Source organism: Sus scrofa, chromosome 6 (genome assembly GCF_000003025.6).
Source record: "Sus scrofa isolate TJ Tabasco breed Duroc chromosome 6, Sscrofa11.1, whole genome shotgun sequence".
In the NCBI taxonomy this organism is placed as follows: Eukaryota; Metazoa; Chordata; class Mammalia; order Artiodactyla; family Suidae; genus Sus; species Sus scrofa.
In genome coordinates, this window is record NC_010448.4 from 85,321,982 (window position 1) to 85,348,044 (window position 26,063).

The 26,063-nt window shown below is 49.6% G+C and overlaps 1 protein-coding gene across 3 annotated transcripts; it reads left to right on the forward strand.

Moving 5' to 3' along the window:
- Nucleotides 1–26,063, forward strand: SESN2 (sestrin 2). Of its 3 annotated transcripts, none has more exons than XM_021095666.1 (12): nucleotides 1–16; nucleotides 2,474–2,553; nucleotides 2,665–5,732; nucleotides 14,099–14,164; nucleotides 16,049–16,246; nucleotides 16,658–16,840; nucleotides 16,947–17,159; nucleotides 18,234–18,384; nucleotides 18,937–19,055; nucleotides 19,540–19,730; nucleotides 23,419–23,563; nucleotides 24,182–26,063. In XM_021095666.1, the coding sequence occupies exons 3-12, from the start codon at nucleotides 5,670–5,672 to the stop codon at nucleotides 24,266–24,268; spliced, it is 1,416 nt and encodes a 471-aa protein (XP_020951325.1). In that variant the 5' UTR covers nucleotides 1–16; nucleotides 2,474–2,553; nucleotides 2,665–5,669; the 3' UTR covers nucleotides 24,269–26,063. The 3 variants fall into 3 exon arrangements, with proteins under 3 accessions (XP_020951325.1, XP_020951324.1, XP_003356286.1); XM_021095665.1 differs by lacking the exon at nucleotides 1–16 and adding an exon at nucleotides 1,342–1,506; XM_003356238.4 differs by lacking the exon at nucleotides 1–16 and having other exon boundaries at nucleotides 2,252–2,553; nucleotides 2,665–2,828; nucleotides 5,107–5,732.

Sequence of the window (26,063 nt, forward strand, 5' to 3'; positions counted from 1 at the left end):
TGCTGACCGAAAACAAGTAAGCGCAGCAGCTTTTGTTCAGGAGATTTTTGGACTGCAAACGTCCTGGGCACCCTTGGGTCAAAAAAGCAACATCACTTGGGTTCCCTTCCTGGCTCAGCATAAACGAATCTGACTAGCATCCATGAGCACGCAGGTTCTCTCCCCGGCCTCGCTCAGTGGGTTAAGGATCCGGCGTTGCCCTGAGCTGTGGTGTAGGCCAGTAGCTACAGCTCTGATTCGACCCCTAGCCTGGGAACCTCCGCAAGCCACCGATGCGGCCCTAAAAAGACAAAAAGACAAAAAAAAAAAAAAAAGCTATATCATTAACCATCGTTTATTTAGTCCCGGCTTAAGGCCGGGTTTCTAGCGCCAAACTTTTAATTTCAATGGTTATAATCACCTTTCTTGAACACAAAACTATCTGCCAGTCACTGTACTTTAAAATAAGAACAATAGTAACAATTTAAATGATACTTACAGTTTGTTGGTCTCTTAATCTTTATTCAAGCCTTGTTAAGGAATTTGTATGCCTTAGCTCTCATCCTTACAATAGCCCCTGTGAAGGTAAACGTTATCGCCCCATTTTACTCAGCAGGAACCAGGTTCAGAGAGGCGAAGTGACTTGCCTGGATTCGCACAGCTAAGGGTTAGAACTGGACCCTTCAACATTAATTCTGCTTCCAAGCACAATTTTTTCGAGGAGTGGGGGGTATACAAAAGACTTTTGAGGACAGGAAGAAGTGGATCAGGATGGTGGCAAGGCCCTGGGGCATTGCTTCAGTGACAGGCCTCAGGGTGATTGAGAATGGAATATATGGAGCCTCTAGGCGTGGAGGAGAAGGAGGAAGAGGGAAATCAGGACATCGGAGCCAATTCAGCAAAGAATTCTTCCTGGAAATGTGAGGCTCCTGGGGCCGTGTGTTGTGGTGCAAGTGGCCCTCGACTGGGGACCTGGACCCCAAGGTTCCAGGTATTGCCCTGTGACCAGCTTCCTGAGGGACCTTGAGCAAATGCCTTCTCTCTGGACCCCAGGCTTCCGTCTGTACGGTGAGAGAGTAAGCCGAAACAACGGGAAGTGCATTCTGGCTGGGGGGGCGGGGGAGTGTCCTTTGGGAATCTGGTTCCTGCTGGCATCAGGGAAACTCCTCAACAACCACACAATCTTTACTTAGCTGTTGCCTGGCCTCTTTTCAAGAACGGACAATCCTGTGAACCACCTTTTCCCCTCCCCGTCTGTTCTGAGCTATAGCAGAGTCGTGCCTGCAGGGGGCGCTGAGGGTTCATAGCTGACAAAACCTAACTGGAATTCTTAGCCAATTATCCGAAAGCACCCAGCTCATGGGTTTTGGTATATTGTTTATTAAGAGCGTTGAGCTTTTTTTTTGAAACCTGAAGATTTCTGTCCTCAGGATACAATCGACGAACCTGAATTATGAGTATTGCCCAACATCCGTTCTCTCCACAGTGGTCCTGGAGGGTTAGCATTAATTTCAATTCGTTTTCCAGGTAAGGAAACAGATTCTAAGAGCCGAAAAAATTATTTTGGGGTCACATTGCTAAAAACTGGTTGCCTGACTCCTGGGCAGTGCTTTTAGGAGATAGTTGGCTCTGTTTTCAAGAGTCTGTGGTTGTTCTGCCTCCTAATACACAACCCGTGGGGACAATTTCAATGTTGGTTGTATAATTTGACAGCTCAGGACTCGTCAGCCAGAAGGACCTCCTCAGCACCTAGCCAAATGTCTGCTTAATGAGTAATTAAATGAATGATGTGTGAATGAGCCACAGAGGTTGATTCTGTGCCTTGCTTTTATCAAATAAATCAGCTGGAGTTGGGTTTCTTTCCTGAAATTCCCCCAAGGCAGAAATTATATTCTGAGATGGGAGAGGAGGGTGTGGCAAAACAATAAGAGCTCAGAAAATTACATCTGGGCTGAGAAATCGTAGCCCCAGGTCTGGTCAGGGTATAAGATCATTCTATTATAGCAGAGTGACCCCAGAATTTGGGATTAGAAAATTAATTCAGGAAGACTGAATACAGAACACATGATAATCCCATGAGGGTTAAAATCTGTGAGAGGGTCTGAAGCTGAAGAAACCTCAACATCTCAAATCCAATCTAGTGGTAACTTCAGGACTGGAATGTGATTGAGGAATTAAAAAAAGCTTTGGCCAATCAGTGGCCTCAGCATAGCTGATGCAACAGTGGAGAGTATGGCAACAGGAGGTGGATCTTGCCTGAGCCAAAAATACAAGGTGTGGGGGAGGGGAGGAACAAGCCCAGGCCATGTCCCCTAGCCATGTTCTCCTGGGCTGGAAGCTTCACCGCTGGATTTCCAGAGCCCAGGACAGTGCCTGGAACACACCAGATGGTCAATAAATGTTTACTGAATGAAAGAAAGAGGAAAGAAGCTGGAGCCCCAGCCAGCAGGTTTGCTTTGTGGGGAGCTGGTTGAAGTGATTCATCTTCTCACAGGTTCCTTTTGCTCAGATTCCAACTGCCTAGCCACCTTCAGATGATAATTTGGCTTTTCATGGAGGCTGTTTTAGAAAGAGGTATGTACTGGCCCAGTTATAGGCCCAATTATGTTTCTCACTCCCAATTAATATATTAGAGTTCTGCTTTACACATCTGTTTCTTGTGTCTCATGCTTCATACATATCCAGGTCCTTCTCTCATCAGTGGTGGAGTGGAGTTTCTGCTTTGGAGCCATTCCTGTCTGGTTTTGAATCCTTACTCAACACATTACTGATGTTGGCCAGCATATCTCTTAAGCCTCAGCATCCTCATCTGTCAAAGAGGGGCCTAGTGCCTACTTCATGAGGTTGTGGTGAGTTACCTGGGATAACAGGTGTATCCTGGACTTTTGTTGGAGCTTGGTAAAAAGCAGTATCTGTGCCCCTTCCCAGCTTTCCTTCCAAGGAGATTGGGTCACAAAATTTCATCCAATTGAGAATATCATTATCTCTTGCTTTTCACAAATTCACTAATGAAGTGAGGCCTTAGGAATGACTTAGTTGCTTCCTTGAAGACTCTAAAGGGTCATTTCACAGAGGAGAGCAACTCATATTCATTCATTCGAAAGTATTTCCTGAGGACTCACTACATATTAGTGGGGGAGAGAGAAACTGTAAGGCACATTTCCTGCCCTAAAGAGGCTCTCACACAGTCTGGTGCAGTCAAAAGAAGACACTGTATGACTTTGACATGAAATTTTATTTTCCTGAGCTCAAATTTCCTCATTTTGCAAAAGTGGTCAGTAACCTATTCCATTGTTAGTTGGAGAGAAGGAGTAAGACATGCAGACGTGATAACAAGGCTGCATCAAATCTGAAGACCAGAGGTACACAAAGGTAACAACAATGTGTTGAGGTATTGAAGACTGGAAGAGATGCCTTCACTCTGGTCACAATTTACCAATAAAGTTAATGAATGGTGGGTTGGATTTCAGCGGGCAGAGATTTGCAGAGCGAAAGGCTTGAAGACCAAACAAGGATCGTGGAGGTGGCAGGAATAAGGCTGGAAATGTAAACTGAGGCGGATCTTGGCAGATACTGAATGTCAACCAAGGGGTTTAACCTTTATCTGTAGCTGATGAAATGCCAGTAAAGCTGATGTAAACATTGATATTACAAAGGATATTTTTAAAAATAAAAGCTGAATCTGACATAATTAGAGAAGGTGATTTAGAGGGGATTCAATTCAAAGGAAGATTTAGTTTTAACAAGGGCATGTTATTGGCAGGACATTGTGCTCACTGGCATAGGGCAGAAGACAAAGATGTCAAGGTGTGGACCTTGCCCTCAAGGAGCTTATAATCAAAAGGGTCAGATAAGACTTGCACATAGAAAAATACAATCCAAGGTAGACTTGTGATAAGTGTTGTAATAGAACCCCAGCCCAAGTGTCAGTAGAGAGTGAGATTAATTTACCTAACCCGGGAGGCTGGAGGCAGGAGACCAAGTCAGAGGGTCATCTTTGGAACCCTAAACCTAGACTGGGAAAACCCCAGGGGGGACATAGGAGGTCGTCCATTCCACCTTCACTCGGGATAGGTATTCTCTATCCTGAGTAAAAAATGACTTTAATATTGAAACAAAAAGTGGAGCTCTGAGGAAAAATTGTGAAGGAAAAGGTGGTGGGAAGGGGACAAGAGAAGATGAATTAATTAATTTTTGCTTTTTAGGGCCGTACCTGTGACATATGGAGGTTCCCAGGCTAGAGGTTGAATCTGAGCTGCAGCTGTGGGTCTACACCACAGCCACAGCAATGCGGGATCTGAGCTGCGTCTGCAACCTACACCACAGCTCACGGCAACATGGATCCTTAACCCCCAGTGAGTGGGGCAGGATCCAACCCTGTCGATCATTAGTCCTCAGAGATTCATTACTAATCAGGTTCATTACTGCTGAGCCACAACAGGAACTCCTGAAGGCAAATTTAGCTTTGAGGTGCTGAGGTACTGGTAGAAGAGACTCCCAAATGGAGAGTTGAAGGCCAGGAAATGGATGAGATCAGAGAGGGAGAGTGTGTCTGGAGAGAGAAGGGATGAAAACAGAAACTGGGGGAACACCCATGTTCCAGGAGGTAGGAAGAGAAAGAGGAGTCAGAGAAGGAGTGGCCAGAGAGAGGTGAGAAAAAAACCCAGCAGAATACCTTGTCACGAAGTTTTTAGAAGAGGGGTGGCAAGAATGGAAGACCGGGTGGGAAGGCCCCAAGGGAACAGAAGACGGAAACTGCCATAGGGATTGAGGTTCCCAAGGGCATTTCAGTGAATGAAGGCCTTTCCAAAGAGTCCACAAATAAGCTGGATTCCCTGTGTCTGGGACATTTTAAGGCGGAGCGCTCCCGGAGGCCAGAGGAACAGGACTGAGTGCTGTGATCTCCAAAGATCTGGCGTTCAGCTCTGTAATTAGCACTACCTCTCCTAACCCGAACCAGTCCCTCCAGGAACTGAAAAGCTGAAGAACGTAGTTGGGAGGGATTTCACACCCGGCTCTTCGGCCCAGCCCGGTGATGTCCCGTTTCATCACGCAGCTCTAATGACTCTCCGGGCTGTCACTCTCATCTGGTATTGCCAGCAATCTGACTAATCCCTCTTGCAAAAGTTTGCAGCATTCGTCCAGACTGACTACAGCTCCCAGAGTTCCCGGGCGCTTCCCGGTGCCGATTGGATGAGCCGTCAGCTCCCGAGGGAGGTGTCGCCCCCGCCTCCCCGGGAAACAGGCATCTGATTGGCTGCGGCGCGGGGCTTTTGTGTCCCCGCCCTTCCCCGGGGACCGCAGCGGGCAGAGCGGCGCTGCTGGTGTCGGAGCCGGGTGAGCGCTGGCAGTTCCGCGGCGGGGATGCTGAGGAGCGCTGGGTTTGCGAGCAGCCCTGGCCACTGCGGACTTCCGAGGTGATCCGCACGGTGAAAACCCCTACGCCGCGGCCCATCACAGGCTCCAGAGGTCATTTACCCCTCCAGAAGCCAGACGAGCGGGGAGTCCAGCGCAGAGGCGGCGGTTCCCGGATCCTGGGCTTTCGGAGCGTTCTGGAACCCCGAGAGACACCCCGGGGGCTCTAGAACCTCCCCAGCGGCCCCCAGTCCCGGCTTCCTGTGCTCGTCCGTCCGAAACCCCCTCGGGTGCACGGGCGGTCGGCGAGCCGCGGCTGGGTCCTGGCGCACACCATGATCGTTGCGGACTCCGAGTGCCGCGCGGAGCTTAAGGGCTACCTGCCCGGGGCTGGAGAGGTAAGCAGGGGCCAAATGACGCCACCCTTCCCTTGAACCGAAGCTGCGTCCGAGCTTTGGTCTGTCCTGAGCTGAGTCTGTGAACCCCTAGGCTCGAGGACGGAGAGTGGAGCCGGTAACCCGGAGTGGGGTTGCATCAACTGGCAGCCTCGGCCCTCTCCGCCTCCTCCCCCTCCCCCCCGGGCTGTAGAGCCCTCCGAGGCTCGCTCGGACTCCCGGCCAATGAGAGGGGAGCCTTCTCGACGTTATCTTGGATTTGGGCCCTCGTCGAGGGAGTCTTCAAGTCCAGGCAAATCCCGGCGCTGCGGCCCGACCACTCCTCCTCCCCGCCCCCTTTCGCAGATCCCCTCCTCCAGGCTGGGGCTGGCGGGCAGAGGAACTGTTTCTAGGTAGGATACGTGCCCGCTCCAATGCCCCCGCGCGGGGATTGGTGCACTTGAGGCTGGCCAACGAAGGTCGACCTCGTCCCCCTTCTCTACCTGCACCCCCGCCCCCACCTGCACTCTAGATTTGGAATGGGGGCGCGGGCGTTCTGGGGCCTTGGCTGGCTGCCGGGTGCGCCGCGGCCAAAGCTCGAGGGAGAGGGGGAAAACCCTGGCGGAGGCTCCCGAAGCCAAGCGCCGACTTGGCTGCCCCCTACTAAGTGGTCTGACGTCCCAGAAGTTTGTTTCGCGGGGACACTCTTTGCAGTGAGGCTGAGAATGAATACAGCTGGACCAAATCTGACACCCCTCCCCCATTACTACCACCACGGACAATGGACATCTTACTTTTTATGCACCTACTTGATGCCAGGCTCCGGTTTTGCCTTTTCTCTGAGTCCTCAGGACTAAACTAGCAAAATATGAGCTATGCTATAAGCCCTCCTTTACAGGATGAGAAAACTGAGGCCTAGGAGGGGCTATAGAGAGGCTTCCTTCACTAATCCCACAGAGTAGCTCATTCTTTGGCTTGCATGTCTCTCGGATTGCCAAGTGTGCTTGGCATAACACGGAGCTTTGCTTTAGTTTCCAGCCTAGAGCCTGGTGCAAGTGTCTTATTGGGGTTGAGAGTCAGACAAGTGCTAGTCCTAAACTGTGACCCTGGGAAAACCTCTGCCCTTCTCTGAGCAGCATGTTTTTGGGGGGTCCAGGGTTTTCTGTTAGCTTATTATCCTTCCTACCATGGTTTAGGAGCCTCAAGAGGAGAATGGTGCCTGCCACTTCTCAGCTGTATGACTTTGACCAAGTCACCTTACTGTCTGAGTCTGTTTCCTTCTTTGTGAAAAAATAGAGGTAATTTTATTTATTAAGAGCACCTGGGCACTAGAGCAGGTGCGCTCCCGGCTCGTGTCCCAGCCCTCCCACTTATTTGCTGTGTGACCTGACCAAGCAACCATTTCTCTGATCAGCAGCTTCCTCCCATGGGGATTCAGTCATCTCCCAGGGCTTGTTGGGAGAATTAACTGGGAGTATATGCAACGGCCGATGAACAGTACCTGGAGCATAGAAACCACGTCATGCATCACACATGCTAGCTGTTGTTAGAATGTGGCCACAGTACACATTTCCCTTCCCCAGAGTATTTCACATGGGGGTGTCTCAGCCCATCCTTCCTGCCTGAGGTGAGAGGTGGCCCATCCCTCTTTGGGACAGTGTCGGGGAAGTGATCAGGGGAGAAGAGAGCACCCAGATGCTGTGAGCAGGCTCTGAGGGCGTGGCCTTTAGGTGGAAGCCAGCTGTCAACAGCAGGAGGGAATGGGGGAAGCTGGCAATGTCTGAACTCTTTCTACATATTCTTCTTGCTCAAGAAAAGAGAACCTAGGGAAGAAGATGTCTGCTTTAAGCATAATCTTTAGATGACAACAGGGTGCTGAACTTACAGAGCCAGGTACCCAAAACCCAAGGGAAGTCAGGCAAGTATGTGCAAGGAAGGTGCAGGCCCCTCAACTCCATCACTTCACCACACGCTCTTTCACCAGGTCAAGGCCTTTAGACGCTTCACTCCAGTACTGGTAGTACGTTCTCAAAGCCCTAATGGGCTCTAGAATCACTTCCTCAAACATCACTGCCTCAGAGAAGTCTTTCCTCTCCCACCAGATAAGTCTCTCTGCATACCTGCTTCCTGTCCCCCTTCTTCACTGTAGGAGCTGTTATCCCAATTATAGTGTAACAGTTGTGTAATCAGGCCTTTCTTCTCTGTCCCCCGTGCTAGATAAGAAACACTCTGTAGGTCCCATCCCTAGCACTGTTCTTAGCATCTAATAAGTGCTTGTAACTCTTTGTGCCTTGTTAGCTTAGCTGACCCTTGTGAACTGTGCAGGCTTTGAAGTCAGATCTGAGCTCTGCCTGTCTGGAACAGGACTCTGCAAGAGCCTCAAGGAGCTGTCTCTGAAGTAGGGATAAGAAGACCCATTTTCCTCCAGGTGGTTGTGAGACATCTTGATTGGCCAGATCAAGTGTGAAGCACTTAGCCTAGTGCCTAGCCCATGGTGGGCATACGTGTGTATGGCTGGAGGTCCGAAGCTGCGTGGGTTCTGTGTCTCTTTCAGGTGTAAACCCAGGCAAGTATCTGAGTTCAGCAGCCCATGGGGAGGGGAGTTTCTGCCCTTTATCAGACTGCAGAGTGACTTCAAAGGTGTCCATAGCTCAGTCCTGGGGGTTGTAGTCTCCAGATCCTCCGATCCCTAGAGTAAAGCCTGAGGCTACTCCAAGAGGCGGATCCGGGTGGTGGATAGAACCCTTGCAAGCCAGACTGAGCTGGATTCACATCTCAGATTGGCCACTTGTCAGCTGATGCTTGACCTTTGGAACCTTAATCTTTCTTTGTGTGCAGAATAGAGAGACACCCCCCCGCCCCCCACCCCCAAACTGATGAAGGTTAGCTGGAACTGGTGTGCCAGTGCCTAAGCTAACAGGAAAGGTAACTTTTGGTGAGCACTTAGATCAGGAGCCAGGCACTGAGCTGAGGTGATCATTCTCTCTTTACAACTCGCCTGAAGCCCTCTCTGTTGAGTAGCCACCCACATGGCTGTCTGACTTCAGTGTTCCCACTGCCTTGTGTGGTCCCCTCTGTTGGAACTCACTGGTTTTCCCTCTGCCCCATACTAGCTGGGTTGCCTTGGGTATGTCACCTGTGCCCTCTGGTTTCCCTTTCTTCATCCATATAGTGAGGGTGGAGATCTTACCTTTAGCAGGTGTGCTGTGCCTGCACTGTCCAATATGGTAGCCTTTAGCCACATGTGGCAGTTTTCATTTATTATTATTATTATTATTTCTTTTTAGGGCCACACCCACAGCATATGGAAGTTCCCAGGCTAGGGGGTCAAATCGGAGCTGTAGCCACCAGCCTACACTACAGCCACAGCAATGGGGGATCAGAGCCACGCTGCGTCTGCACCCTACACCACAGCTCATGGCACCACCAGATCCATAAGCCCTTGAGAGAGGTCAGGGATCAAACCTGCAACCTCACGGTTGCTAGTCAGATTCGTTTCTGCTGAGCCATGATGGGAACTCCTACACTTAGATAAATTAGATTTTTTAAAATTAAAAATTCCATTTTCTAGTTGCCTGAGTCACATTTCAAATGCTCAGCTGCTGTGGCTAGAGGCGACCATCTTTATTGGGCAGTGCAGATAAAGAGTGTTTCGTCACTGCAGAATGTTCTGTTGGACTCGCTGTGCTAGACACTGAGGTGACAACAGGAAACTAGATCCAATGTGTGTTTTCGAGGTGAGAAACACACTATATAACAAGGGGTCTGTTTGGGACAGTTAATCCCCAGAGGCTTGGGACAGGAGAAGGAGCTCCTCACTCCTGGTAAACCCCTGAGGCGAAACCATGGCGCTGCTGAGACCTTGAGAAGGTTAGAGAATGGGAATAGTTTCTGCAGTTGAAGAACCTGATTTGTAGTCTAACTCTGCTAACTCCTTCCTGGCTGAAGACCGGAAGTGACTTGATCTCTCTGAACTTCCCCATCTGTAAAATGGGAGCTCGTTAGCAGACTGCCCTTTAAACTGCCACTGGTAATCATCCTTGTTACCTACCATTATTAATGACTTCCTACCCCAGGGAATAAGGGAGGGCCGATTTGGAGGTGTCAACTCTTGGCTGTGGGTCTGCTTCCTCTCAAGGTTTGGGTGTCTAGGTTGGGGAGGCATTCAAGGTATAGGAGCTCTAGGTTAGAATCTACTTATTCTTGGAGTTCCCGTCGTGGTGCAGTGGTTAACGAATCCGACTAGGAACCATGAGGTTGCGGGTTCGATCCCTGCCTTTGCTCAGTGGGTTAAGGATCCGGCATTGCCATGAGCTGTGGTGTAGGTCGCAGATGCGGCTTGGATCCTGCGTTGCTGTGGCTCTGGTGTAGGCTGGCGGCTACAGCTCTGATTTGACCCCTAGCCTGGGAACCTCCATATGCCGCGGGAGCGGCCCAAAGAAATAGCAAAAAGACCAAAAAAAAAAAAAAAAAACTACTTATTCTTAACCTCCAGAACTTTTGTTTTGCAACTTTCTGTTGCGTCTGACTGAATTATGGTTCCCTAGATCTTTTTTTTTTGGGGGGGGGGCTGCGTCTATATGGAGGTTCCCAGGTGAGGGATCCAATTGGAGCTGTAGCTGCCAGCCTATGCCACAGCCACAGCCATGCCCAATCAGAGCCCTGTCTGTGACCTACACCACAGCTTATGGCAACACCAGATCGCTAACCCACTGATCAAGGCCAGGGATCAAACCTGCGTCCTCATGGATGCTACTCAGATTCATGTCCGCTGAGCCATGATGGGAATGCCCCTAGATCTTTAAAGGCCCTTTACAGGACCACCAACTCCTTTAGATACTTGAAATTTAGATATTTAGTTTATCTCCTCAATGGCTTTCCCTGTCTGCTAGGATGGAGATATTGCACAAACACCCCCATCATATACTCTCTCATTGCGCTCCCTCTTTTACTTTATATAATCTGTGGTTTGAAATCCGATTCATCATTTATTTGTCTCCTTTAGATTATAAATTCTAGGAAGACTAAAACTGTCTTCTCACTCCTGTGCTCTTGCTGCCTGTGATGTAGTCCTCAAAAATATTTGTTGAATGAGGAGTTCTTGTCATGCCTCGCTGGTTAACGAATCCCACTAGGAACCATGAGGTTGCAGGTTCGATCCCTGGCCTCAATCCAGCGTTGCCATGAGTTGTGGTGTGGGTCGCAGATGCGGTTCAGATCTGGTGTTGCTCTGGTGCAGGCCAGAGGATACAGCTCCAATTAGACTCCTCACCTGGGAACCTCCATATGCTGCAGGTGTGGCCCTAGAAAAGACAAAAAGAGCAAAAAAAAAAAAAAAAAAAAAAATTGTTGAATGGATAGATGAATTCTGGTTCCACCAGGAGAGCATTTAGCACAGAGCCTTATACCTGAGAGAGTGATCAGTAAGAGGTGTGAAACAATGGCCCTCCCTTCCTGACAAATTATGCTGGGCTCCACCCAATTAAATTAGAATTGCCAGGGGTGGGACCTTGGCAATGGCATTTTTTTTAAAAAAAGTTTCTCAAAGGGATTGGCCCTTGTTTGAAATAACAATGAGGTTAATGATCCGCTGACTTGTTAAGTGCTCTCTGTGATAGAGGGACTGAGGTCAGGGCTGTGCAGGCATCACCTCATTAAGTCCACATGACTACCCAGTGAAAGTAGGTACTATTACCCCATAATTTGGTGAGGAACTGGAGGCTCACAGAGCTGGCAGATAAATGGGTGTTGGAGTTATCATTTGCACCTCGCAGTTTGGGTCCAGAGCCCCTGTCCTTTAATTGTCCTCTACATACTTCACCATCATCATCATCTTCCTCTTCATCAGGTGGATAATGTTGTTAGAGACCATCAGGCATCCATCCGTGTCTCCCCTTCACAGTTCTTGAGGCAGATTTTTTTTTTTTAATTTTTAATTTTTTTTTTTTTTTTTTTTTAAGGGCTGCACCCGCAGCAGTGGAAGTTCCCAGGCTAGGGGTCAAATCAGAGCTATAGCTGCCGGCCGACACCACAGCCATAGCAACGCAGGATCCTTAACCCACTGAGCGAGGCCAGGGATCGAACCTACATCCCCACAGATCCTAGTTGGACTTGCTACCGCTGAACCACAACAGGAATTCCTTGGGCAGATTTTAGAGTGAGAAAGGAGTCCCTAGTACCCAGTGGTCCCCCTCCCTGTCTGCCCCCTGCAACTCCCCAGTTCTTCCCTGCCCTTCCCCTCCCCACCTGGCTGTGGTTTTCTCTCTGTCCTCAGGTCCCCTGAGGGGGAGGCCCGGTTTGTGGAGTCAGCAATCCTTATCTCCCAGACAGAGCAGTTAGGCTTTTTCTCTTCTGTGAGGGAGGAGGGAAGCTGAAACAGGAGTGCTTGGGGATTGTTGCGGTTTCTATGCTGGACTGGGACCAGTCTGACCTGGTAGATCTCAAACGTATGGGCTGAAAGGGGCCTGAGCAGTCAGCCCAAGTACTTTCTTTGTCCACGATTAAGGCCCAGAGAGTCTAGGTTGCTTTCTCAGAGTCACACAGCAAGTGAGTGGCAGTAGAATTGGCACTCCTCCCTGTGACTTTGGGACCCCTGTTCTTTCCTTCAGGGTCTTTCAGAGCCTGAAAGCTCCGCCTCCCTTATGGAGCTTTTGGCTCTGTGAGAAGGAAGGTTCAGTTATAAATCTTTAGTCCCTGGACACCCAAGGATTCGTACGAACTCTGGATTTGAATGAGGAGGAGAGAGGTAGGAGGACCCTGTTGCTGTCCAGTGAGGGTGTGACTGATTCAGTTTGTTTCTAAGGCCAGTACTGAGAGCCCCCTCCCAGATGTCAAAACAAATGAATAAATAAAATTGGTGGTTTCCATGGAGGCTTCAGTACACCCATGTCAGAATAGCTGCTCCCACTGGCGTTGTACGCCCTGCCCTCCACGCCTCTCTGCTCTCTGTTTCTTCCGTTCACAGACTAGTGTAAATTACTTGGGCCTCTGCTCTGCACAAAATGTGATCCGGTAATAGGGAGACCTAAATCCGACAAGTAGAGGCAATTTTTCAGAAGCAAGAGCACTGGGAATTGTGAGGTCACAGAAGAGGGTAAGAAGAAGGTTCTTAGACCCTAGATGACTGTGAGTTAGCACTGCAAAAGGTGTGACCAGTGGGAGGGCGGTGGGCCTGAGCCACTGATTTATCTGGAAGGCTAGGGGAGATGAAGGCACTAAGTCTGCTCCTAGTCCTAGAGGTGAGGTTCAAGTGGGGTTTATTCATTTGTTTGGTTGACTGGGTGGAGGATGACTAGGAAAGAACAGGGCTGTGGAGGCAGGGACACCATTGGTGAGGCTGTGGGTGACTGTCCAGACAAAAGACAGGTATAGGAGGTGATGATGGCCGGTGGGATTAAGAAATGATAGTTTCTTTCATTTGGGAGTTCCTGTCTTGGCACAGCAGAAACAAATCTAACTAGTCACCATGAGGACACAGGTTCGATCCCTGACCTTGCTCAGTGGGTTAAGGATCTGGCATTGCTGTGGGCTGTTGTGGAGGTCACAGATGTTGTCCAGATCCCGTGTTGTTGTGGCTGTGGTATAGGCTGGCAGCTGTAGCTCTGATTCAACCCCTAGCCTGGAAACTTCCATATGCCAAGGTTGTGGCCCTTAAAAAAAAAAGAAATGACAGTTTGAGGCGTTCCCATTGTGGGTCAGCGGGTTAAGACCGCCAACATAGTCTCCATGAGGATGCAGGTTCAATCCCTGCCTTCACCCAGTGGCTTAAGGATCCGGCACGGCTGCAAGCTGCAGCATAGGTTGTAGATGTGGCTCGGATCCGGTACAGCCGTGGCTTGTGTTGACTCTGATTCAACCCCTAGCCCAGGAACTTACCTATGCTCCAGTTGCAACTGTAAAAGAAAGGAAGGAAAAAAGAAAGAGGGAAGAAGGGAGGGAGGGAGGAAGAAAAGACAATTTGAGAGAGACTGAAGGTGCATCGTAAGAATGGAGGGGACTTGATAACCTGGCTTCAGGATGCAAACAAGGAGGATGCTCACATAGGTTCTGCAGGGATGCCAAGAAGCTGGCCTTGTGGAGATGTGTAACATGGTTGATGCATGTGGCTGTGTATTTCATTTGCCCAGGCCCTTTCTAGGCAATAGTGGGGCTCCTGGGCCCCTTCTCATTTCCCGAAGAACTCAGCCTGTGGGTGAGCCCTCTTGCTATAGCTTATACCCACAACACTGGTGTTTATCTATCTCCACCTGACTCCTTCATGCAGGATGCACTAGAAAGGTGATTTCGAAAGCTCCATATCGCCTCTCAGGTAGAAGGAGAAAACCGGAGAGAGAACTATCTTCTTAGTCTTCCTTTTTACCTCCAACTAACAATGAAATATTTCCTTCTAGGAACAGAGGGAGAGCCGGGCTCGGCGAGGCCCTCGAGGGCCCAGTGCCTTCATCCCTGTGGAGGAGGTAAGTTTGGAAGGGGTTAGGAATTGTTGGTCCTGGGAAGAAAGGACACAGGGCATTGAGTGGATAGGGGGCTCTTGCCAGCTCTTGAAATTGCCCTTTGAAATTACCCCTTGAGGTTCCTGACTCATTTAATCTACAAAACACCCTGATGAAGCAGGTGTATCAACCCCATTTTGCTGGGAAGAAACAGGCTCAAAGAGATAAAGTGATAATAACACAGCTAGGTAATGAACAAACATGTGATTCCCAGAACAAGACGTGTTTTTCCTTAAGAAGCTAGAACTGTCTATGTTTATTTTCTCATCCTTGACTGTGCACATATTAAAGTTTTTTCCAACTTCAAAAATAATATACGTTCATTATTTTAAACTTTCCAGTGTTTCAGAAAGTTCTAGTCTCCTGTAATCCCACCCCCATGGAGATAATCACTGTTAACCATTTGCTGCTGTGCTCCAGACTTTTTTTCACACTGAACCAGGGTCATAGTTTATAACAAGGTTTTGTTGTTCTTGTTATTATGTTGTTGTTTTTTTCACTCAATACAACAGAGACATCTTTTATCTACTGAGATCATCCATTTATTTCACAGATATCTACTGAATGATTAATCTGTGTCAAGCACTGTGCTAGGTGCTGAGGATACAGCGGAGAACAAGACAGACAAAAATCCTTGCCTTCATGGAACTGACATTCCAGCGTGGGGTGGGCGGGTGGGGGAAACCGACTTCAAAACACATGCACAGGCAAATTGAAAAATAATAGTTTTCCTTCTTTTTCTTTGGCCTTCAATGAACAAACACAAATGTTGCCTTGTCCTCCTTGCCCTCCTACATGTGCAGGCCAAGTAGTTAATGAGCTGTTAGCAAATGTCTAAATCCTCCAGTTCCCTCCACCCTTTGTAAATGGAAAGCAAACAACCACCTCATTATCCACGTCTGTGGCTCAGAATTTTAAGCTCACATAGTGTTGTTATATCTTATTTTTTAATTTATAAATAACCACTCCCCTTTCTTTCCTAATAAAGGGAAGAAATATGCTTTGGGGTTCATCGGTAATTGAATCTTGGTTCTATCATTTACTAGATCTATAACCTTGGGCACAGCATGAAACCTCTCTGGGCCTTGATTTCCTCATGTGTCAATGGGGCGAAATAGTAGTAGTCACCTCCTCCCTGTAGGATAACTGGGTAGAGTCAATGCGGTAAGACAGGGGGAGCTCCACACTCAGACCTGGCATGGAGAAAGCACTCAGGAAATGTGGACTGCTTTGCGTCTGCCTCCAGTGACTGCACAGATGTGTCCATTAGAACAGATGCTCCATGAAAGCAGGAGAAACTGTCCTTTAATCTCTGCCTGAGTTTTCCTGTCTAAAATTGGAACGTCCCCAGTAGCCTGGAGTTCCCATTGTGGCTCAGCAGGTTATGAACCAGACTAGTATCCATGAGGATACGGGTTTGATCCCTGGCCTTGCTCAGTGGGTTAAGGATCCCCTGTGGCTGTGGCTGTGGTGTGGGCTGGCCCCCTAGCCTGGGAACTTTCGTATGCTGCAGGTACAGCCCCAAAAAGACAAAAAAAAAAATGAAAAAAATAGACTTTTGACTTCATAGTTGTGAGGATTAAATGAGTTAATAATATGTGAAGTGTTTGAATAGTGCTTGGCACATAGCATTATATAAATTATAAATAATATAAATTATTATTATGTAAAGTGTCTCTCATGTATTTATTAATCACTTACATGTCTTTTCCTCCCCTATTCTCCCTTTTTTGGACGTGGTGGTTGACTACAGTTCCTTGCTAGTAAAATCCCAGTGGATCCAATGTATATGTTGGTCCCTTTGGTGGGGAGGGGGGAGGGGAAGTCATCCTCACCTTTGCTCGGCAGGTCGTGCGGGAGGGAGCCGAGAGCCTGGAGCAGCACCTGGGGCTGGAGGCGCTGATGTCCTCAGGGCGGGTGGACAACCTGGCAGTGGTAATGGGCCTGCACCCTGACTACCTGACCAGCTTCTGGCGCCTGCACTACCTGCTGCTGCACACGGACGGGCCCTTGGCCAATTCCTGGCGCCACTACATCGCCATCATGGTGAGCCTGTCTGAGCCTGACTCGCGTTAGAGTGACCACATCAGGGGTGGGAGGTGGGGGTTCAGTCCTCATATCTCCTTGCTGGGGGACTTGATTCTACAGACAAGGAGGAAGGGCAGCATAGAGTGAGGCCCTGGCTTTACCTGACCATCCCCTGAATTCCAGATTTTGAAGAGAGGCACACTTAGTGCCTGCTTTACAGGTTGGGAAACTGAGGCACAAATTAGTCAGGTGACTTGCCCAAGGTCAGACAACAAGCCAGTGGCAGAGCTGGGGTTAGAACCCAAGTTTCCTGCCTGTCGGGCAACAGGGAAGCCTGTGAAGTCTTGCTCCTTGGGGTGCCCACCCTGAGCACCCCAGCTTGGCACAGAAAAAAGAGGGTGACCTGGGCTCTGTCCATCGCTCCCACAGGCTGCTGCTCGCCACCAGTGTTCCTACCTGGTTGGCTCCCACATGGCCGAGTTTCTGCAGACCGGTGGTGACCCTGAGTGGCTGCTTGGCCTCCACCGTGCCCCTGAGAAGCTGCGCAAGCTCAGTGAGATCAATAAGCTTCTGGCACATCGGCCGTGGCTCATCACCAAGGAGCACATCCAGGTACAATGAGCAGAAAGGCAGGTCCCTGAGGGAGCCTGGGACCTGGGCTGGGGCGTGGAAGGCAGCCCAGGGCAGGCACTGAGCAAGTCTGGTCTTTTCTCTCCAGGCCTTGCTGAAGACGGGCGAGCACAGCTGGTCCCTGGCCGAGCTCATCCAGGCCCTGGTCCTGCTCACCCACTGCCACTCACTGGCCTCCTTTGTCTTTGGCTGTGGCATCCTCCCTGAGGGAGACCCAGAGGGCAGCCCTGCGCCCCAGGCCCCTTCACCCCCCAGTGAGCAGAGCACACCTCCCAGCAGGGACCCACTGAACCACTCTGGGGTAAGTCACGGGTCTCAGGCTTGGTGGGAAAGGAAGCTGGCATGGCCCTTTGTCCTTAGGTAGAAGATACTGCCTCGGCTTCTGAAGCTGCTTCCCTATCTCACCCTGAGGGGTCTTAGAAAAGTTATGGGATTTTGAAACTCAGTTTCCTCATCTGTGAAATGAGGATAGACCCCTACTTCCTAGAGTGTTGTGAGGATGAGATGAAACAACCATGTGGCTGGCCTCTGCATGGAGCCATGTAGGCCCAAAGTCACTGGTTTTTAGCACTTTAAAAATACAAAGTTTGCCTCTTATTCTGTAAGATGACCTTGTTTGTTTTAGTATAGAAACACAGATACTTTAAAAAAATATTTTTTTAATTTTGATGAGACTTTGCAATTCATTCATTCATTCATTTATTTTGGTCGTGCCCAAGGAAGTTCCCAGGCCAGAGATTGAAGCTGTGTCGAGCAGTGACCCAAGCCACAGCAGTAACAACACCAGATCCTTAACCACTAGGCCACCAGGGAACTCTGTGAAAATACAAATTCTTTATTTTTATTTTATTTTTTTATAACACAAGTACTTTAAAAAGCCCTTTCCTGGAAGTTCCCATTGTGGCTCAGCAGGTTAAGAACCCAACTAGTATCCATGAAGATGCAGGTTCGATCCCTGGCCGTGCTCAGTGGGTTGAGGATCTGGTGTTGCAGCAAACTCTGGCATAGGTCACAGATGATGCTCGGGTCTGGTGTTGCTGTGGCTGTGGCATAGGCTGGCAGTGGTAGCTCTGATTCAACCCCTAGCCTGGGAATTTCCATATGCCCTAAAAAAAAAAGAGCAAGAAATAAAAAAACCCTTTCCTGTGAGGGAGGTTGACCCTTAGAGAAGGCGTGTCTATTCTCTAGCTCCTTAAACATCCCTTTGGGAGGCACAGGCCATGTGGGCTGTCCAGCACGGAATCCAGCACAGTGGCTGGTGCAGAGGAGGCACTGGGCCTTTATGGAGGGAAGGCCTGGCATGTGGGAAAGACGGTGGGATTTCCTGGGGCTGAGAAAGAAGGGGTAGATGGTCACCACTGCGTCCCTCCTGCAGGGCTTTGAGGCTGCCCGTGACGTGGAAGCGCTGATGGAGCGCATGCGGCAGCTGCAGGAGAACCTGCTGCGGGACGAGGGGGCGTCGCAGGAGGAGATGGAGAGCCGCTTCGAGCTGGAGAAGTCAGAGAGCCTACTGGTGACCCCCTCAGGTACAGGATCTCAGGCCGCCAGGTGCAGGGCCTGCCCCCTCCTCCCACCGTCTCTGCTGGAGAGCTGGTACCCCCAGGACCTGCACTTCTGCTGCCACCTCTTCCAGAATGTTCTGAGCCTGAGCTCTGGGGTCAGACATAGGCTTGGCTCCTGGCCTGTTAGCCTGTCTGGCACTGTGACCACGGAGAAGTTACTTGCTCTCTCAGGGTCCCAGTCTCCTCCCATGTGAGAGATGGGTGTGGAGGGTAAATGGGACAACACAGGCAGAGCGCTTAGCACAGAGCCTGGCTCAGAGTAAGTGGCTCCACAAATAATCACTGCTGTTATGATTGTTAGTGTTCCTGGGGGCCTTATCCTCCAGGCCCCAGACCTGATTTACCGCCTTCCCAGGCCTGGCTCTGGCTGAAGTCCTGGTTCCACTCGCTGTGGCCAGGGGCTTTCTCTGGTCCCCTACTCTGCATTGCCCAGGCCCCTACTGGTGATTAATCAGGAGTGCAACTCCCTGCGATCCAGGCCTTGGCCTCACCATGACCTCTTTCCGATACCCTCAGCTGACATCCTGGAGCCATCTCCAAACCCAGACATGCTGTGCTTTGTGGAAGACCCCACTTTCGGATATGAGGACTTCACCCGGCGAGGCACGCAGGCACCCCCCACCTTCCGCGCCCAGGTAGGCTCTCCCCGCTGGTCTCAGCCTGGCTTCCAATTTACAGGCAAGTGGGTGGATGGCTTGTGAGGGGAGAGGTTTGGGTGCCTTCTCTCCCTCAATATTCCATGAGGGACATGGGAGACCCTGGATATGAAGGGGCTCATCTGTGCCCTAAGCTCAGGAGATCCTGATCACAGGGTGAGTCAGCATTAAGCTGCATCCTCCTCGGCTTCTCGGGTCCAGACCAGGCAGCTGGTTAGATTTGTGGGTGGAGGGAGTTCCTTTGTGGCTTAGTGATTAAGGATCCGGCATCATCACTGCCGTGACTGTGGTCGCTGCTGTGGTGCGGGTTCGATCCCTGGCCTGGGAATTTCCTTGTGCCATGGTTGCGGCCAAAAAAAAATAGATATGTGGGTGGAGAGAGGCTTTAGGGAGAGCCAAGTGTGCTCCAGAGATGGCGTCTCTCTGGCCAGTCTACTCACTGACCCCTTCCCATGTTTCCCAGGATTATACCTGGGAAGACCACGGCTATTCACTGATCCAGAGGCTCTACCCCGAGGGTGGGCAGCTGCTAGATGAGAAGTTCCAGGCAGCCTATAGCCTCACCTACAACACCATCGCCATGCACAGCGGAGTAGACACCTCCATGCTCCGCAGGGCCATCTGGAATTACATCCACTGCGTCTTTGGCATCAGGTGAGTGTGAGGCCCTTCATCCAGCGCAGGAGTGTCCTGTCAGCCCTCGATCTGAGTTCACAATGTTTTCCTTTTACTCTGTGTTTTCTTTTCCTGTCTTCCTGCCTTTATTATTTTTCAAAGCCAGTGTTTTTCTTTGCAGATTACAAAAGATAATAAGGGAGCTCCCGTTGTGGCGCAGCAGAAATGAATCTTACTAGTATCCATGAGGATGCAGGTTCAATCTCTGGCCTCGCTCAGTGGGTCAGAGATCCAGCGTTGCCATGAGCTGTGTAGGTTGCACACAGGACTCAGATCCTGCGTTGCTGTGGCTGTGGTGTAAGCCAGCAACTGTAGCTCCGATTCAACCCCTAGCCTGGGAACTTGCATATGCCGCTAGTGCAGCCCTAAAAAAGCAAAAAAATAAAAATAAAAAAGTAATAGCTGTGCTCACTTTTGAAAGTCTTTAATCAATCCCCTTGCGAGAGATCACAATGAGCACATAGAGAGAGAAAGAGAGAGAGACGGTTATGTTTGTGTTTCCATTCCAAATAGCAGTTCTTCTCTTATAATAAATTAAAAAAATAGAAATACCCAACAGTAGGGGGCTTTCAATGACATATCAGAGTTCCCTTGTTTCTCCATTGTCACAACAGCTGCTTGGGTCGCTGCTGTGGTGTGTGTTTGATCCCTGGCCCAGGAACTTTCATGTGCCGCAGGCACAACCAAAATAAATACCTCCGTGTATATGTACATACATAGCCATTCAGTGAATCTTTTATGTATGTATATAGTATATAGCTATTAAAAATTCTGATAACGGGAGTTCCCGTTGTGGCTCAGTGGTTAACGAATCCAACAAGGAACCATGAGGTTGCGGGTTCGATCCCTGGCCTTGCTCAGTGGGTTAAGGGTCCAGCGTTGCCGTGAGCTGTAGTGTAGGTTGCAGACGAGGCTCGGATCCCATGTTGCTGTGGCTGTGGTGTAGGCTGGCGGCTACAGCTCCAATTTGACCCCATATGCCACAGGAGTGGCCCAAGAAATGGCAAAAAGACAAAAAAAAAAAAAAAAAAAAAAATTCTGATAATGGTTTATGTTGCCATGGGAAAATGTTCAAAATGTATTGAGAGAAAAGAAAGCTGGTTTCCAACCAGAATATTCTTTTCATTCCTTTTTTTTTTTTCTAAAACTGTACATTCATGGGAAATGTGTGGAACGCTATATGCTAAAAATGTTATTGAATAATGGTTGTCTGTTGGGTATGTAATGAATTACATTTTCACCCTGTTACCTAAGTATTTTCTGATTTTTTTTTCTTTGAGTAGGTTTTTTTTTTTTTTTTTTTTTGTCTTTTGTCTTTTTTGTTGTTGTTGTTGTTGTTGCTATTTCTTGGGCCGCTCCCGCGGCTTATGGAGGTTCCCAGGCTAGGGGTTGAATCGGAGCTGTAGCCACCGGCCTACGCCAGAGCCACAGCAATGCAGGATCCGAGCCGCATCTGCGACCTACACCACAGCTCACGGCAACGCCGGATCGTTAACCCACTGAGCAAGGGCAGGGACGGAACCCGCAACCTCATGGTTCCTAGTCGGATTCGTTAACCACTGCGCCACGACGGGAACTCCATGAGTAGGTTTTTTTTTTAATTGATGGGATCATACTTGATATATTCTGCAACAAGCTTTTTTCACCTCAGAATCTATTGTGAACCACCTTCCTTGTCAGTATGAATAGATCTTTTATGCTTTTGAGCCACTGCATGGTGTTCTGTTATGGATGAATTGTTAATTATTCAACCATTTCCCTATTGTTGGATATTTAGGTGGTTTGCAATTTTTCATCATTATAAACACTATGTGCATTGACTGGTTTCATACCTAAGTTACTTGCAGGTAAATCCGAGGTGTGAAGTTACTTGTCAAGAATATACACAGAACAGGAGTTCCTGTTGTGGCTCAGCGGAAACAAATCTGACTAGTGTCCTTGAGGGCATGGGTTTGATCCCTGGCCTCACCCAGTGGGTTAAGGATCTGGCATTGCCGTGACCTGTGATGTAGGTTGCAGACGTGGCTTGGATCCCACATTGCTGTGGCTGTGACATAGGCCAGCAGCTATAGCTCTGATTGGACCCCTAGGCTGGGAACTTCCATATGCCACCGGTGCAGCCCTAAAAAAGCAAAAAATGAAAAATAGATACATGCTTGGTGTTTGTAAAGAAAAACAGCTAGCTTTTTTAGTAAGTTTGGAAAACAGATAACAAATAGAAAATAAAAATCATCCACGGTCCCACCTGCTCTTATTATTTTCAAGTATTTCCTCCTGTCTTTTTTCCATGAACAAATAACTTAAACTTATTCAATTTTGCAAAAACAAGACTTTCTTGTCTACTCAATTCACTTATTCTACTTAATTTAATCAAATGAGAGCATATTTTAATAAACATGTGATTTTTTTTCTTGTTTAACAATTTATTCCAAGCATTAAAAAAAAAAAAAAAAAATTCCCAAAGTTTTAAAAAGGTACAGGTTCCTTGTAGAAAATGTGCCTTTCTGAGTAGTACTCACAGCAAGTCATATTTCACTAAGTGGGTTGAGCTGTACTTAACTGGCCACCCTCTTTCTGGCCAACCTCACTGGCAGGAGAGGGCAGGGATGGAAGGGCATCTTAGAATCTGGCACAGGCTAGTTCCTGCTCAGGTCTAGGCTCCTCCACTCTCCAACATGGTCCTTGCTCCTAAACTGTTGTCTACCAAATCTGTCCTCTAGTCTAAAACCAGTCTTCCTCCTCCTCACTGATTGTGATGACTCACTGGCTTACTGGACTGAGGAGTGAAAAAGTGGCTTCTAGACTTGTTACCACCTTGCTCTTTGACTTTGAATAAGCTGATTGCTTTCCCTAGGCCTTAGTTTGCCCATCTGTAAAATGACTGCCACCTCCTTTCCCCCTTTCCCTCTTCCTTCTCTAGAATAAATATTTGCATTGATCTCCTGACACATCTTCCATGGCCTTTGCTATAAAGTAGTGACTATGACCTTGGAGCCAGGCAGTGCTGGTTTTGAATCCCATTTCTAGCTGTGTGACTTAGGGCAGGTGACTTCATTTCTCCAACCTCAGTTTCATCTACAAAATGAGGCTGGTGAATACAATGTATTGTACACAATACTTTTTGTATACAACAGTATACAGTAGTTTTGAAGATGCCATGAATACGTATTTTTTTATTTGTTTGTCTTTTTAGGGCCGCACCAGCGGCATATGGAAGTTCCCAGGCTAGGGGTCCAATTGGAGCTGCAACTGCCGGCCTCCACCACAGCCACAGCAACGTGGGATCCAAGCCATGTCTGCAACCTACACCGCAGCTCATGGCAATGCCAGATCCTTAACCCACTGAGCGAGGCCAGGGATGGAAACGAATCCTCATGGATACTAGTCGGGGTCGTTACCGCCGAGCCGCAACAGGAATACATGTTTACACGGCATGTAGTTGGTACTCAAAATACAGCGCGCTCCTCCTCTGCATTTCTCTGCGCATCCAGTGGCCTGTGATATATGACATCAGCTGTTTTTCTAAGAGGAACCAAGCTTCTAGTTGCTTCCTACCTCTGCCTTTTCTTGCCACTCTCTGTTCCTCCTCCTGCAGGGTGGGGCTGGGGGAGAGGAGCTGCTTGTAGGAACAGAGGGTGAGTGATGCTACTGGGGCCTTTCCATCCAGATATGATGACTATGACTATGGGGAGGTGAACCAGCTCCTGGAGCGGAACCTCAAGGTGTACATCAAGACAGTGGCCTGCTATCCAGAGAAGACCACCCGAAGAATGTACAACCACTTCTGGAGGCACTTCCGCCACTCAGAGAAGGTGTGGCTTGTGGGGCAGGAGCAGGATGGAAGTAGATGAGCCTGGCCAGCAGAGGAGGCAGGGGTTCAGGACCCGATGAGGTGTCCCCAACTAACTCTGTTCTGCCAGATGGGACACCTGGATATATTGTCCCGGGTTCAGGTCCTACTCCACTGTGTGCTTTCAGACTCCATTTACTCAGCTGTAAGATGGCAGTGTACTTCATAGGATCCTCAGGGGCAGCCAGAAGGACCTATCACTTGGTAGCGATGTGACCTTGAACCAATCCCTTTCCCTCTGAGCTTGTTGTCTTTACAATAGAAATAAAAACGGCCTGCATTTCAAGGTGGCTGGGAGGACGAAATGCATGTAAACCTCTGATCCCAATTAGATGCTCCAGAGTAGCTTTTGTTTTTAAGCTTTGGGGGATAAAGAGATTATTAGTCATGAGAGGGGTAAATGTGCTTGAAATTCTTCCATGGTCCCGGCACGAAACTGCTCAGAGCCTTAGGAAAGGTCAAGGCATCTTGTAGAAAAGGGGAAGGATGAAGTGCGTGGTCAGGAATAGTGGCCGTCTGGGAGGGAAGGGGATGACGAGGACTGACATCATTTGCCAACAAGCCCTTGTCCTTGCCCCAGGTCCACGTGAACTTGCTGCTCCTGGAGGCCCGCATGCAAGCCGCCCTGCTCTACGCCCTCCGAGCCATCACCCGCTACATGACCTGACTCGCCCGCAGGACCTGGGCCCAGCACAGCTGACCCTGGGGCATCTCTCTCCCTGCAAGGACGTCTCTGTTTGGAGACAGACCCTAATCCCCTCCTGCCCCACACCCACCCACCCTACTCTGGGGATGGGCCTGTGTGTGACTGCGCAGCCACCCCCACCCCACCCCCGCCACACCCTCCTTCTTTCTCCCTGGAATGGACAGAATCATTGCACTGACTCTGGGATCTCAGCTCTGTCCCCTGAGAGCTGGAAGAGGACTAGTAGATGCCCAGGAGGCTGGCCCTTCTCCCTGCCCCTGCCCCCAGAGGCCAAGGGCACAGGAAGGAAAATGGGCTGAGCTCGGACTTATGTGCCAACAGGCCAGGCCCCAGGCAGCACAAGTACCATGGCCTTTCCTGGCCTGGGAAGTCCCTGGCTGGCCCCCGGGAGAGGGACAGTCACCTTCAGGGACTGACACTCCAGGCGGCTTTGCCTTTCCTCCTGCTTCCTCATCTTCAGACTTCATTACCTCCCACCTACCATTCACCCATCAATGTGAAAGTCAAGGTCACAGCTGGTCTGTGCATCCGGCTCCCCAAAAGTCTGTTCTGTTGGGCAGCCCGCAGGCGCTTGGTTCCCTGGCTGCCCTGATGCTAGTTCTGTTCCTTTGACCTCTTTCACCCTCTTACCCTTTTCTCCCACGCCTAGTGGTGTAAGGCCCCAGGAAGGGGACCAAGCACATAAACAAGTCGATTATCTCTAGAGCGTTTGGAGCCTCTACTGGTCCCTTTGCCTTCAGAAGAGGAGGGAGTATTAGAGTATGAATTCTCTGTGTCTTGGTTCTTTACAGGTGAGGTTTCTCAGGGCCTCTCCCCTAGAGCCACAGTTAGTGCCCAAGAGGAGGCAGACAGGTGAATTCTGTTCTGCCCAGGGCCACATCTGCCCTGCAGAGACTGGCATCCCACTCTCCCTCCCATCTCCATGGCTCTGCCACAGACATTTGCCAAAAAGGTGAGCCTTTCTAGGTGGTGTAGGTGGCACATGGCTCAGGGGGGAGCGTCAGGGTTCTGGTGTGGGCCAGGTGACCGTGGCTCCATGAGCAAACCTCCCTAACCTCCTCCGTTTCCACCCCTGCAGCCTGAGGGGTAAGACTAAGTTTCTGCGATGACTGAGACTTCACTCTGATTCTCAGGCCAATCTGCTGGCAGCACCCTGTAAACCTTGCAGGATCTTGGGGGCCCCCTGGGGAGCCTCACCACCACCACCATAACTCCTTGTGGTCTGTTCCTCCAGGCCACCTGCCAAGGACCTCCCCATCCCCCATCCCCACTTCTGTCCCTTCTCAATTTTAGGGAGATTGCTTGGAGGCAGAAGCAGCCAAGGACTGATCCCAGGCACTTTCTGTAGCAAACAAGCTGTGAATTATGACTTCCCTCGCCCTTCTGGCAGTATGTGCCTCCTCTCTGACCAGTTGGAAGGTGACTGAAGAAAGGCAAGGGCCACGATGCTGCTGCTTCTGCCCCTCCTCTCGGGTGGGATGGGAGAGGAGCCTGGTCATTGTGCCACATTTCATCCCCGTGCGGGCATGGGCAAGTGACTGGCACCCCCTTCGGGCCTCAGAGCCCTCCGTGCAATGAAGCTGGGCTGGAGGGAAGAGGTCCCAGCACTGGGGTTTGGATTCAAGAGGGGACTGACGACTGTGAAATTCCCCCGGGGGGTGGGGAGGGGTATCCAGTGTTCAAGTGCAGAAATCTTCGCCTTTGCTACCAGTTCTGTATGGTGAGAAATAAAAGTGCACCAAGGTTTTGTTTTGTA

What these genes read in the sequence shown, in the direction of transcription:
- SESN2 (XM_021095666.1), top strand. Translation starts at nt 5,670, where the DNA reads ATGATCGTTGCGGACTCCGAGTGCCGCGCGGAGCTTAAGGGCTACCTG. An exon ending in CCTTCATCCCTGTGGAGGAG is followed by an intron (nt 14,165 to 16,048) that starts GTAAGTTTGGAA and finishes TTTGCTCGGCAG; the next exon opens with GTCGTGCGGGAGGGAGCCGA. An exon ending in CCTACTGGTGACCCCCTCAG is followed by an intron (nt 18,385 to 18,936) that starts GTACAGGATCTC and finishes CGATACCCTCAG; the next exon opens with CTGACATCCTGGAGCCATCT.